Here is a 14,881-nt window from a genome sequence, read left to right as displayed (position 1 = left end):
ATAGGGTTGCTCGAATTGATTTTATTATATGAAACTTTATATACATTGTATATGAATAAAGGGCATGAAGAGAAACATGATACAAAAGTAGAATATAGTAATAGCTATCAAATAAATTCACAATGCTTAAAACAAAACAAAACAAAACAAATGATGAAGGTGTGCAAAAAAGAAAGAAAAAATATTTTGCATTGAATTTGCAGATACATTTAGTTTGGACACCTAGATTTCACTTGGTTCTGACAAAATCAATATCCTTCAAAATCACTGCGAAGTAATCAAGGACAACGAGACAAGAGAACACTTGTCTTTATCAGTGACCGTAGCAGCATAAGAGTATCTATTCCTCCCACTTCTCTGACCACATGCAGGAAAACAGAGTCACTGAACCCATTCAAACGTGTGAATGACCGGGGAAATATCGGCAGAGAGCGGATTGTCAAATTACAATAATTTGCTAAAGCCTCTCTTTGGTATATTCCAAACACACTATGGTACATTGCTTCTGTGCATGTATCTGCACATGAGACACTGCAAGAAGTAGCATTCTCTGGGCTGAACACAAATTATAACAACAAGTAGAGTATTATTTCTGCTAAATGTTGTATATAAAAGTTCCCATGAAAAGGTACTTGCATCTAGGAATGCATATATTAGTGAAGCAGAAGACTAGAAGAACCATATCCACACAAAAAATCAAATCAATGAATAATGACAAAATGATTAATAATGACAAAATGATGAAGAATTTCAAAAGAAAAAAAGTGAATTAATAACAGAAAATGAAGGTACAAAGGAAATATGAAGAGAAAATAGGAGTACAAATCAAGGTTTTACATCAACATGAACCAGTGCACATGAGCCCAAATTGTTTTCAAAATTCTGACAGAAGCATCATGCACATATCTTTAAACTTTTAATCCACACGCCCTGTAAAAAAGGAGTAAGTGCAGAGCCCTGAAAAACAGAAAAAGGTGAAGAATAATGAGAAAATGAGGAAAGATGTCAAAGGAGAGACGAACAAGACCGTGACTATCAATCATGTCATATTGGAAAAAGGTGTTAATCTGCACACCTTTTCTTGGCATTTGTTTTTATATTAGTTTTTAACCTGGGATGAAAGACACCAAGTATTCACACCTTAATTTAATTAAACCTCACCTGTTGGATCTGTCTCAAAAGCGTTGGCTTTTTGGGGGTCATTCCAATGCAGAAAGAGAGAAGTTAGGCATGGAATGTTGCAGGTTCTTGACCTCTTTATTAGTGGGGTTTTTACACCATGCCAATTCTAAATTATCTTGGTTCTTAATACTTCCCTTCTGCATTCATTGCACTAATTGTGCCTGTCGTCGAACTAAAGACTATCAAGTTTGCAACCTTTTAAGAACTGACTTTCAAATATATGAAAAGAGTTTGAGGTAATACTATGACAAGTATTTCATTTCTCTACAAATAAACCTACAAAATACTTTCAAACAGATAAAGTTGAATAAAAATAAAAATTTATTGTGGTAGTTTAAATGGTAGAAGCAGAAGTGCAGTAGCAGTAGGAATAGTAGGAGTAGTGGTGGTGGTGGTGGTGGTGGTGGTGGTGGTGGTAGTAATTAATAGTGGTAGTAGTAGTAGTAGTAGTAGTAGTAGTAGTAGTAGTAGTAGTAGTAGTAGTAGTAGTAGCAGCAGCAGCAGCAGCAGCAGTAGTAGTAGTACCATTAGTAGGAGCAGTAGTAGTACCATTGGTAGGAGCAGTAGCAGACAGAGAAAAAGAAAAAGTAGTACTTTTAAACTTTCCAAACTAGTTTCAGTTTCAATTGCCATTGTTTACAGCTGAGGTAACCATAGTAACATGCCACACATTCCTGCATGGCACATGTTTCTTGTTTACAATTTGTTGCCTCCGGCCATGTGCTTATCTCATTAATGAAAATCTGAGCTTGGTCAGATGCCAATCACCAACCCACCATCCCAAAACCACCAGGTACTACGTTACCATGGCAACACATTCACACAAACGGTATCAGGGGTAACCAAGTGCTTCCGTGCAGGTAAGCGCAGGTAGCCGGGCTTGGCACACTTTGCGGAGAGTGAGTTTCCTGGTAAAAAGGGTAAGAAGGATTCTGAACATGTTGACAGAAAGACAAACCGCTGAGGGGTCGGAGTGAACCACTACAAGCTCTTGTTTGTAAACAAATACATTGATCTAGCGTCATGACCTTCAGGAGTATATCTGGTACTACATCAATCTCAAAACTTTGACGCACCGAACTCTCCCCTTTTTTCTCGCAACAAAAATAACCAAATGATGATGCTTTCTATTTCAAGCAACTGTCTCTAAGTGGAAAGGCTTTTAAAGTAGAACAAGAACTAGAACAAGAAGGAGAACAATCAAGAGTACATTCGGTGTTGAGTTGGGCTACGTAAATCCCCCTAAGCGATCATCACAGGAACCATCTGTAGGAGCATTTGACATCAGCCCTAAAGTGCATGTTTACATATCAAGCTTCAGCAGCAAACATGACATTTGAAGAACTAGTAAGAAACTTTCGACCTACTCAAGACCAATACTCAAGACCTCCCCCTCACATTCTTAGACCTCTTTCAGACATGACACAGTAGGCTACCCCCTCCCCCCTCCCCCCCCCCCCAAAACCAAAAAATGCTCCAGGAAAATAACAACTATTTTACATGAATGGCAAATTGGAGGTAAACAGATATATGTGCTCAAGTATACAGGCCCCGAATAAGCGTACCAAGACGTCTGTGTGTAATAAGTGACAGAGATGTGGAGCACATTACGCCTAAATATTTGTATGCCAATATGTTTTTGATGCGCCTTTTTTTGGGGGGGGGGGGGGAGGGGGTGGTTAGTTACGACATTAAATGTGAATGAGACTTAGATGAGTGATCATCTTTACCTTTCGTGGTCAACGCCAAGGTCTGTATAGATGCTAAGAAACATCCCTCCGAGCACATAGCCGAAGGCTGGGCCAAGTAGAGACGCCCCATTGAAGATTCCTGCAGGGAAAATATGTGAAGAAAGAAATAATGACATGGTTTAATGACTTTCATTTTCATTGGCGGATGGAAGGTTACATAGAAGTTATTTGAATAAAGAAAAAATATTGGGAGGAACTTCAGATGATTAAATATGGCACACATACCGGATACATACATGTATGTCCCATGGATAAAAGATGTAAAAGTTGTAAAAGTGTGAATTTACCCCTTTCACCTTACAAATCTTAAACCTCCTAATGTAACCCCCCCCCCCCCCCTTCCCTCAAAATTAAAAAAAAATCTAATATTGATTATGCATTCAGATTCTGAACTACAATCGCAAAAATGTTGGAATATGTCATTTCCGACAGACCGACACTCAATATTTGAATAATGCATCGCTGCTGTTAATAATGAATTGAACCACAGAAAATTTCACTGCTCTAGCTTTTGAAAGGGATACTAAAGTATGTCTTTGTTTTTCATATAGTCGAGCGTCAAGCAAACGCCTGTATCAAATATATATTTCCATAATTATCTGAAAGAAATAACACACCTGCTGTTTGGTACATAGGCCTACTGACAAGAATCTCTAAGCCTGCGTCTAATATCTACTGTGAGGTGTCCATTTCAAATCAATCTTTAACCAGAAAACTGCGGTCATCATAATTGCTTACAAATTTGAATGACGTGAGTGAGATATTGCCTGTTGTATCTTCTCTATTGAAAAAATGCCAACCCACACATCAAAAACCACAGAACAAACACAGGTAATTTATGGGAAAAGAAAAAAGTATAATACAGATATCCTTGTATGTCTTTGATGCACTAAATCAAGCGGATCAAATTTTCATTGAAGATTTTGTTTGTATTTGGATAATGGTGTATTCTATCTTGGGAATAAATGCAGACAAAGGCATTTGGGTTAGGTACTGTTCAAGTTTAAAAGTCCATGAAATCCAACCTGCGGTCTACCTCCGTTCTCACAGCTACGCATTGTGCAAGGTAACGGGTGGGCGTGCCTGCTAACAGCGAACTTGAGACGTCGGACTGACGTGAAATCTTGGCGACGTTGTCAATGAATCGTTTGGTGTGGGTGTCTTCCACTTACAAAAGTTTGCATTTTCTTTATTCTTGTGCATAACAATGGACAATATGTGATAAAAGTTAAGTAAATATGAATGAATGTGGATATAAAATCAGAAAAGGTTTGGCTCAAATCAAGAAATAATTAAACAAAACATATTCAAACACGAATCTAAATTATTCAAAAGATAACCTTTGTCATGAAGCTACAAAGCATCATATTATCTATCATTAGTGAACATTTTTCGATCTATTCCTGTAAAATAAATGAATAATTGATGGTACGTGATATAGGCCTACATTTCTGTTTCATTAGAGAAAGAAAGATTTATTATTTTCAAACTACACTATCTGTTTGGAGCCTGAATAGATTACCAGTAAAGCTAATCTTGAGCTCTGCATGGTATGGGAATCGTATGTCAAGAGAACATGGCTATAATTCATTCTGGATTGTTTATCCTTCAGTAGATTGATTATTTGAACCACTAACAAACTCACAAATACTTGCTGGAAATCATCTTTAATCAATTTTCTATTATTCTATCAGAACTCAAGCTTATCTTTAACACACCTTCTGGCTCTTAAAACATGATGACATTCAATTCCTACAGGGGACTAGCATGCTGCCCACAACATGAAAGGTAAAATACAACATGTTCTGAGGCAGTCATGAATAAACTGAATAACAACATTCCTTCATGTAGCAGCGCATGTCTTTGTCACTGACCTATAAAGTTGACAGAGAGAATACATATTTACTCTTATTACTAGACGATCAAATATCAGGCCTAGCCTTAATATGATTCTACGCAAACAGCTCCAATAACCACTCCCCAAGTCCCAACAGTATGTTAGACAAACATCAGTCCTTCACTTGTTAGCATTGAATTACAGTATCAAAATGATGGATGTTAAAGGGCATTTCTAACGACACTTGATTTACAAACTCTCAACAATTATGTCTGCAATAAATAAAGCCAAGAAATGGAAGAAATGTTTATAGGCCTATCATATTTCTAAAAACCTAGCCCCTATATGATTTACGACAACGATTGAATATGTGCTGGAATTTTTATTTCCGCAATAAACAAATCTACAATAAGTAACATTGGAAACTTATAGACCTATTGTATTTCTAATAGCCTAGATTGTTTATAGCATATATCAATGTGTTCACTGATTACATGCTGGGATTTTTATTTTGGCAAGAAATAACCCAAAGAAGAAACAGCAGAAAGTTGTAGGCCTATTGTGTGTCTAATAGCCTAGAATTATTGTGGTTTGAATCAATGCATTCGTTTGAATGTGATAGAGGCAACCAAGAAATAGAGGACAATTTTAGTCCCATTATATTTCTAAGAGCCCACATTATTTACAGCATAGATTGATGTATTCAATTAATATGTGTATATAAATTATGATTTCAGCTATCCAAGAAAAAAAGAAAAGTTAAAGGTCTATTGTATTTATAATAGCCTGGATTTATAACGGTATAGATCAATGTATTTGTGTGATGTGTAAGTCCGTAGGCCTAATGGAATTATGATTTCAACAATGGACAAAAACCAAGAAAGAAGAAAAAATAAAGACTCATTGTATAATTCATAATAGCTTTGACTTCTTTCTGCATAGACCAATGTATTTACTAAAGATATACTTCAATTTCGATATTATTTTAAAAATTGCGATATTATTAGAAAGTGGGGGAAAGAAACATTAACATAAAATGACTTCCTTCCCTTTCTATTCCACACCCTTGCACTACTCATCCCACTAGATAATCTTCTTGTTTCCCATTTCATCCACCTACAGTAGTCAGACCGTCAGTACCCCATCCCCCCCCCTCCCCCCTCCCCCCCTCCCCCCTCCCCCCCTCCCCCCTCCCCCCTCCCCCCTACCCCATCATACCAGCAGCCTCTCAATGGCTAGACCCACGTCACAGATATCATTTGGAGTATTACGCGATCACCCAACTTGGCATTTAAATATAAAAATAAGCAACCTTGATCAAAGATGTTCATGATTTCCAATGATTACAGGAAGGGTGTAAACATTTGGCCTAGTTCAAAAAGAAATGTTGAGATATCAAGTTTAGCGAGAGGAAATGTCACATTTTTGCAAATTGGAAAGAGTCTTCTTTTTGATTAGTTTCTGCCAGACCTTGGGCAAAGATTGACTTGCAGAAGTTTACTTCATTTTTTTTTCTATCCCTCAAGACTCCTGCTGTTTCTTTTCCTTTTTACCATTTCAATCAGAGGATTTAAAGTCAAGGAAACAAACTGTCACGTCAGTCATTCCAACGTGTATGCCTATGGAATAGATGATTTGATCATCTCTCTATACTTAAGCTGGAGATTATATTCTACCATTCAAGAGCGCATTTCTTTTTTAAATGGAAACATAGTTTCTATTGAAGGTTTTCCAGCATATTGTACCAACTAGTACAGATTTACTTAACAAGTTTGTTGTTCATTTCAATATGAGCTGTACTTAAAAATATTTTATGGATCCACTTTGAATTTTACTTTAAATAAAAATATGATTTTTGTTATGCAATATATTGGATGGGCTTATATAAATCAAAAATAATTAGGGCATTTTAAACTGCCCAAAGTATTTTAAAGGTCCAAGGAAAGTTACACCATGTTGAAAAATGGATGAAAACATTGAATAAAAGGTGAGGTTACTAAAAAAATATTATATAGGTTGTAAAACAAAATTTGATGAGCAGTTCCAGGCTATAGCCACACAAAATGTAGGAGTATGAAAATAGCATTTCTCAACATTACATGGTTATATGAGGGTAAGGTCAAGGTAACAAGAACAATAATAATAAAGTTTCAGACTGTTTTTTTCATCAGGAGGGATGGACACATGTCCCAGTGATGTCCTTCAAAGTAGGCTCATCCCTGTCACTGGACTTCTCCCCCAAGTCTAGCCTTGCTTGGTCTAGCATCCCCACTGTGTGACCATGGTCAGCCTTGTCAGGGAGGGTGATATGGGGAAATAATCAATGTCGGATTCAATCAGTTAGTGAATCACTCAACTACATCATGGAGCAAGATGATGATGATAAGTAAGGATGGTCAATGAGGAAGATGATGATGTAATATATTGATGGTGATGAAGGTGACAGTGATGAAGTTGACAATGATGAAGTTGACAGGGATGATGACAATGATGGTAATGAGGATGAGGAGAAGGAGGAGGAGAAGGAAGAGGAGGAGGAGGAGGAGAAGGAGGAGAAGGAGAAGGAGGAGAAGGAGAAGGAGGAGGAGGAGGAGGAGGAGGGGGAGGAGGTGGAGGAAGAGGAAGATAAGGATGGACTCTCCAGCCTCTAAGTATTAGGAGGGGAGGGCACATTCACTGATCAAAACCATAAATTATCTAGAGGGCACCTGGGAAAACTGCTCTAACTAACCTCCCCCCCCCCCCCCACACTTTCATCAAAACGGTTGCCAACCAGAGGTCCTATTTATCTCATTTTCTTGAAACCTCAATCGAATACAGGAGAGGTCTGTAGACTTTTTTCTTCATGGTCAGCCGTGTCAAAGGCAGCCATTTTGAGAGGCAATCAATGTCAACTCCAACTGTGAATCCAATCGCTCACATCAACTGGACACGAATCAGCCTGATCGTAGTGACCTATGAATACCAGTATTACAGCATCTTAGAAGTACAACCATCTTCTCTGTATCCCTGTAGTTTTTTTGCTCCTCCTTCTTCTTTCTTGCCTCTTCCTCTTCCTCTCCTTGCTCTTCTTCTTTTTTTACCTTCTTCTTTTCCTCCTCCTTCTTCTTCTTTTACTTCTTCTCTTCCTTCTTCTTCTTCCTCTTCCTTTTTTTCTCACTCTGTTTCTTTTCCTGCCTCTCCTCCTGCTCCCTCTTCTTTTCCTCCTGCTTCTTTTTCTTTTTCTTCTTCTTCTTCTTTCTTCTTTTCTTCTTCTTCTGCTCCTCCTGCTCATTCTTTTACTACCACTTCACATTCCTTCTAATATGTGTTTATTGTACTTTTGCATTCTTGCTCCATTTAGCTTTATTCCCATTTTCTTGCCAATTTTCCTTTGCCCATTCTTTTATAATCTTCCATTCTTTTTATTCTTCAAGATTTAAAAAAATACATACATATTTGACATATTTTGATGCATGGATACAATTTACAGACCATCATAATCAAATATACATTCAATAATACTACCCAGAAATATTACAAAGACTTATCCTTGCCCGAATTCCAACCCTTTTGAAGGCATTATCGCCCAATTTTCCATCATCACACAGATAATTCATCAATTTTATCGTCCACCAGTTTTGTACAAAATATATTTATTGTCATTTGTGTATGTCTTTCAAGCCATACATGAGTATCAATCAATCTTAAATCTTTCAGGGCACCATTTACAATAGTAATTCTTCTCAACTAGATCGTAGAAATTCACTTTGTCTTCACACATTGTAACTACAAAGGATTATAATGGATTTTCAGTTACAATATAACCCCACTTCGATCAAAACCATGTCACACTTAGTAAAGCTCCAATTTGTTTTGACAAAGGTGACCCTAATACCTTGGAATTTTATCAAATACCTGGTTGAATATGATTTGATTGAAGTATGAATCATAACGAAATTCAGGGATTATAATAAGCGACATGTGCAACAGTTTACTGGTGTATTTTGAGAAATTCACACTGGGGCACATCTCTCTCTCTCTCTCTGTCTCTCTCTCTGTGTCTCTCTCTCTCTCTCCTTATCAATATCAGTGTTGTTTCTATAAGGCCTATATCTTCCTTATCTCATTCCTTCTTTTTTTCTTCTATTGTCCTACTCTCTATTTCTATCTTTAGAAGGAAAAAAAATCTGCACTTGTCTTACAATCCTCTTCATTAAAATACTATATTTATTTCTTATTTCAGAAGTACTCAAAAATTGAGTAGTGAACTGTTTCCACTTCCACTAGCAGTTCTACTCCACTGTCTCTTGCAGTTGAATTTGGGTTGCAAATTGCAAATGTATACAAACACTTTCTGCCTGCTAATTTACAAAAAAACAACTTCATCTTCATCGACACCCAGGAAGAACTTATGTTTCACTACAAAAAAGCGTCTTTGCCAAACATCTCAATTAACATCTCCCAACAGGCTTCATGTGGTTCCAGCCCTTTTTGCCACAATATTATCCATAGTGCGCTGAACTTGTCAAACTTGTTTAACTCCATCCTGCTTCCAATTCTCGTTAATGGAATCAATTAAAAAGGTTGGTGGCCTGAGTGTCACTACTAAATGAAGTTTCAGTTGATGGAGTAAGCTGTTCATGATCTTGATCTTTGGCCATTTTAATATGAGCACTGTGTTTATGCCAAAATCATGCAAAGTACTTTTACAATTTTCATATTCATTTGCATTTTTGGTTCATTTATAGTTCATAAAAGTAGCTTAAAGAGAAGGTTGAGTTCTGGGAAGAGGTGAAAAATAATTTGTGAGCTTTAATCATTCTTATTATGCAATTGTGGAAGAACATCAGTTAAGACATGTTCCCTGAAAAGCATGGATCTTCAAATGCTTTCATATTCTAAATATGCATGTAACATCGTAAAAATCGAATGGGGGGGGGGCGGCTTTTTTACGCCACGTTTTCGTGTAGTCCCATATACATCTTTCTGTGCAAGTGTTTGTAGCTTTACCAAGACTTGGCCACATTTCTTATCATTTTGATTATTCCAGAACCTTGCAATACACACAAATTCTTATATGCTAGATGATCAACCTTTTCTGGTCCGTTCCACACCCTTTCTTTCACAATGCAATCGCATGACCAGAACTCAACTTCATCTTTAAATACATTTAAATTGTTTAAGTTAATTCATCTTCTTCTGGGAATATCGTTAACCAATATGTAATGAAATTAATAAAATATAAATCTCTGTATGACCAGCTTTTGTCATTGTACCTCCTTTTGTAGGAAAATTTCTTCACATTGGCATACTGTAGTCATAAAAGCTTGGGAAGGGAATCATAAATATACCTCATCTATTATTCATACTGAAAATGTCAGAAACTGGACTTATTGACTTTTGGTATGGGTGTTGTACATGTATTACTGTATTAGCTCGATATGCTATTCACATTCTACATACAGTACATAATACATGTAGAAGTATTGCTATACTGTTTTTACACTGGCAATATTTTGCTTAACCCCGTACTATAGGTGGGGTTAAGGGGGGGGGGGTCTTAGCCCCACCTATAGTACGGGGTTAAGCCTATTCCACTTTCTGTTCAGACTGGCTTTTACCAAATTGGGCTAAAGTTGGCAAACCCCACCTATAGTACGGGGTTAACTAACCCTGCAAAATAGCAGGGCTAACTCCGCAATTGTGGTGCTAACTCCTGCTAACCCCGCAACTGCGGTGCCAAGCAAATGAATGAGAACAGAAACGAACTAGATGGAATTTTGACTGCGCGCAGTCGAAAATGATGCCTCCGCCATAGAGCAATTTAAATAATAGTGAGGTCTCTTGCTTTGCGCAATTTCTCAAGACGCGTGCCAAATTTCGAGGCAATCGGCCCCTCCCCCCCCCCCCCCCCCCCCCAGTCAGGGAGGTGCTCAAAATAGCCCAGTTAAGTACGGGTTAAGTAACGGAACATATTTCAAGTGGTTCTTGACATATCATGACAAGTCCTATACATGTAGTCTGAAATTTTCAAGTTGACCTCTATGACCTTTGACATACATGTACTCCAAAATCTAATCTGATCGTTTTCCTATGGTGATATATATACTATCCTTAAGTTTGAAGTTTAAATCTCCAGTGGTTCTTGAGATATTATGATAACAATCTCAATGTATGGAATTTCATAAGTTGACCTCTGTGACCCTTGACCTTTGACCTACGTGCTCCAAAATCTAATCAGATCGTCTTCCTATGGTGATACATACTATCCTTAAGTTTGAAGTTTAAATCTCAAATGGTTCTTGAGATATCATGATAACAATCTCAATGTATGGAATTTCATAAGTTGACCTCTGTGACCCTTGACCTTTGACCTACGTGCTCCAAAATCTAATCAGATTGTTTTCCTATAGTGATACACACTATCACTAAGTTTGAAGTTTAAATCTCCAGTGGTTCTTGAGATATCATGATAACAATCTCAATGTATGGAATTTCATAAGTTGACCTCTGTGACCCTTGACCTTTGACATACGTGCTCCAAAATCTAATCAGATTGTTTTCCTATAGTGATACACACTATCACTAAGTTTGAAGTTTAAATCTCCAGTGGTTCTTGAGATATCATGATAACAATCTCAATGTATGGAATTTCATAAGTTGACCTCTGTGACCCTTGACCTTTGACATACGTGCTCCAAAATCTAATCAGATCGTCTTCCTATGGTGATACATACTATCCTTAAGTTTGAAGTTTAAATCTCAAATGGTTCTTGAGATATCGCGCTAACAAACTCAATACAAGGAATTTCATAAGTTGACCTCTGTGACCTGTGACCTTTGACCTACGTACTCCAAAATCTAATCAGATCGTCTTCCTATGGTGATAAATACTATTCCCGAGTCTTAAGTTTAAATCTTAAATGGTTCTTGAGATATTGTGATAACGGTCAAACGGGACGGACGTACGGACGGACGGACGGACGGACGGACGGACGGACGGACGTACGGACGGACGGACGTACGGACGGACGGACGGACGTACGGACGGACAACCCGAAAACATGATGCCTCCGGCACCACCTTCGGTGGCGGAGGCATAAAAATAGTCCGGTACTACGCAATGGAGCGTATCGCAGCTGGCCAGATGCGAAGTATGTCCAATCATAACATTCACGATATCTGGGGTTAACGAATTGCAGTGAGAACAGCGTGACTTTTCTTATTCCGGAATAGGCGCTAGTACGGGACTACAAACAGCATGTGTGAAAAGCCAAAAAAATTGTCCGGGGTTAAGGATAGTACGGGGCTAAGCAAAGTACGGGGTTAAAGTTGATACTCTAAGCAAATAAATGTCCCTTAATTTGTTACCTACGGCAAGTATATGTTATTTTTAAGTGTTTCAATTACTTAGTATATCACAAAAAAATTCTGTCTACTCGAAATCCTCAATTGAAATGTCTAAAATATCCGCCTCTCTTTGAATAGAAAATCAGTCACGACGCTGGTCTACTATTTATGACCTCACGTCCGGGAGAGAGTATATTCACATACCCGGATGTTCCATAGCAAACATGTGCAGAGTGATACGATTTTCTGCATATTTTTGTTTCAAAGGCTGAAAAGTCTAATAAATCATAATTCTATGTACAATTCTTTACCTTCCCCTAGTACTTCATAGTATTAATATCAATTCCCCTTTTAAAAATTATGACATATACATGCCAACGATGTGCTATTAGTCGATATTTTCACCATGTAATTTTTGTTTTGGTGTTGAAATCGGCCCAGGCACGGAGTGAACAGTAGCTGTCTACCCATGCACAGTTCATTACCATACACTGCAGCGATCTCCCGATGGTTTCTTCTTCCTTTTTCCCATGTCTTTCGCCTTCCTTGGCCCTGAACATCCTTCATCTACCAATTCTGACACCGGTAGTCAGGAGCAAGTCTTTGTTAGTTGTTTTTCTTAGCTGGCAACGTCACTTTCATTCTCTTGCAATTGCCGATAAACATATAACTAGCGCACGTACGTTCCATCACAAGCAAGCAGCGCCTAGAGCAGCGGCTTGGTCTTACCTCCCGATTCTGCTCGCTCCACGAACGTTCATGCAAGAGCCGCATCACACGCCAAAATATTATAGAGGAAGCGCGCTTGCATGATCTCGTTCAAGTTTGATATTTTACAACATAAAATGTTTAACTGGTACTGTATCCTTTTTTGAGGCAGTCACACACATCTATGATAAGTACTATCATAGTTCTAGACCTATTCGTTTTACAAAACTGCTCATGTACATCTGATGACAATAATTTATAATGCATCCGCCTATTCATAAGTGCACGATTTAACTTTAATTCCTAAGCAGTAAATTAGTAAAATAATTATCTCAGTATTTGGGATTGTCTTAGAGTATCAGCTTTAAGCAAAACCAGTGTGAAAAGAGTACTATTTGCTTCTGTAAGTGCTACAAATGTTTTGGTTCAGAAGTCAACCAGTTTGTTTTGGTAGCCGAGGAACTAGGCAATTTTCTAATTTTAACATTCCTCAACACCTCATAATTGTGACCCCACTCTCTCTCTCTCTCTCTCTCTCTCTCTCTCTCTTTCTCATTTCAGGAGCTCAAAACACTAACTTCCTTAGCATCATTAGTTCCCTCTGGTCCCTACAATACATGAAGTTTGGCTGCAAAAACTGAACTAACCAAACTAACCATTTCCAAAGTCGTTCAACTACAGTGATCTTATTCAGGCATTTTTTTTAGAGCGTGCAGTCCTTGTGGTTTCTGTACACCACATGAATAGGGAGATGAGAGGAGAAGTATTGGCATGATGGGTCTATGACCCCATACCCAGCCCCCCCCCCCCCCCCTTCCCAGAAAAAATATAGAAGTTGTAATTCCAAAAGATCATGTTACTATTCCTGACTCAATATTTTCTAGGTGATTATTACTTGGAAAAATGCCTGTTGTTCAAGATAAGGTGAATAAAAAGATTATAGGCCTGCATATCATTTCAGTCAAACACAAGTCTTTCTTGTTTATACTGATTTTATTTTGTTGACTACATATATTTCATCAATTTAACAAAAAATATTCAAAATATATAAAGTAGGACCAAATATGACAACCTTAAAGCTGACTCCCACTTATAATTGTAACCCTCTCTACCTATCCACCTACACATAAACAAGTGCACAAGTTACATGTGAACCCTTTCCCCAACCATCCTTATCTATGGCCCGCACCTTGAAACCCTGATGGTGGGCTAGATCGCCCCAGCGCTATGCAACCAGCTAGCCCCGCCCATCAACATCTCCCTTCATTAATGGGTGTAATCAGGGCCCCCTAAAGAAAAGCCTAATGCTTTTAATTCTCTGCTGATTGATAACATTGACTTTGGGACTTTGGAAAACCCCACCAGGACAAATTGCGGCATGGTTTCAACCGATTAGATTTCAGCTCTTAAAGCTGGGATTAATTCAAGGGAGGACTGTGACACGTGCAATTAATGTCAATGCGGTTTGTATTGGACGGATTGGAAGCCACTGCATAATTGGCCGGCTTGGATTGCCCATGAGATTCCACGTCCATGGTCATTTGTTTTTCCATTTGTAAGCACTCCTTCCAAGTTCATTGATTCGTGTATCTAAATCGTTTACCTTGTGTGTGTTAAAGGGACATGTATCGCAATTGCGCTCCGGGTGATCCCATTTTCAAGAACTTATAAGACAATACCACTTATGATGTAAATATTACAGCTCTTGAAAATAAAGAAGAGACACAGGTTCTTAATTCACACAAGTCATAATTAAACAATTCGTCATCAATTACATCATACGTGTATATTGACAATTAGTTCTGCATTCTTTTTTATTGAAACTTGATTTTGCTAATATATCAAATGAAATTGGGAATAGCGGATATTTTACCACTTCAAAGTTCAAATGTCTGTATTCCTGGTGTCAATATGTTTTAATTTGACCAAATGGAATTCGCCTTGCTATGAATTATAGTAAGTTGATTACTAGATACACAATGTTGACACAAAATATATTCAATAACAAACTTTAACCTTGCAAATTATTGTATGGTTAAACATAGGATTCATGATTTTTACGGATTCTAAT

The 14,881-nt window shown here is 37.8% G+C and overlaps 1 protein-coding gene across 1 annotated transcript in view; it reads right to left on the bottom strand.

Moving 5' to 3' along the window:
• The window catches only part of LOC577809 (solute carrier organic anion transporter family member 4A1), a 67,600-nt gene that overhangs the window by 34,464 nt on the left and 18,255 nt on the right, over nucleotides 1-14,881 (bottom strand). The window contains exon 3 of the mRNA XM_030974842.1: nucleotides 2,913-3,012. Within this exon, the coding sequence (XP_030830702.1) occupies nucleotides 2,913-3,012 (100 nt within the window). The remainder of the gene's footprint in view (nucleotides 1-2,912; nucleotides 3,013-14,881) is intronic.

Source organism: Strongylocentrotus purpuratus, unplaced genomic scaffold (genome assembly GCF_000002235.5).
Source record: "Strongylocentrotus purpuratus isolate Spur 01 unplaced genomic scaffold, Spur_5.0 spur5_scaffold_7, whole genome shotgun sequence".
Taxonomy (NCBI): Eukaryota; Metazoa; Echinodermata; class Echinoidea; order Camarodonta; family Strongylocentrotidae; genus Strongylocentrotus; species Strongylocentrotus purpuratus.
The sequence above is the reverse complement of the archived record's forward strand: the minus strand, read 5'-3'. Positions and strand labels throughout refer to the sequence as shown.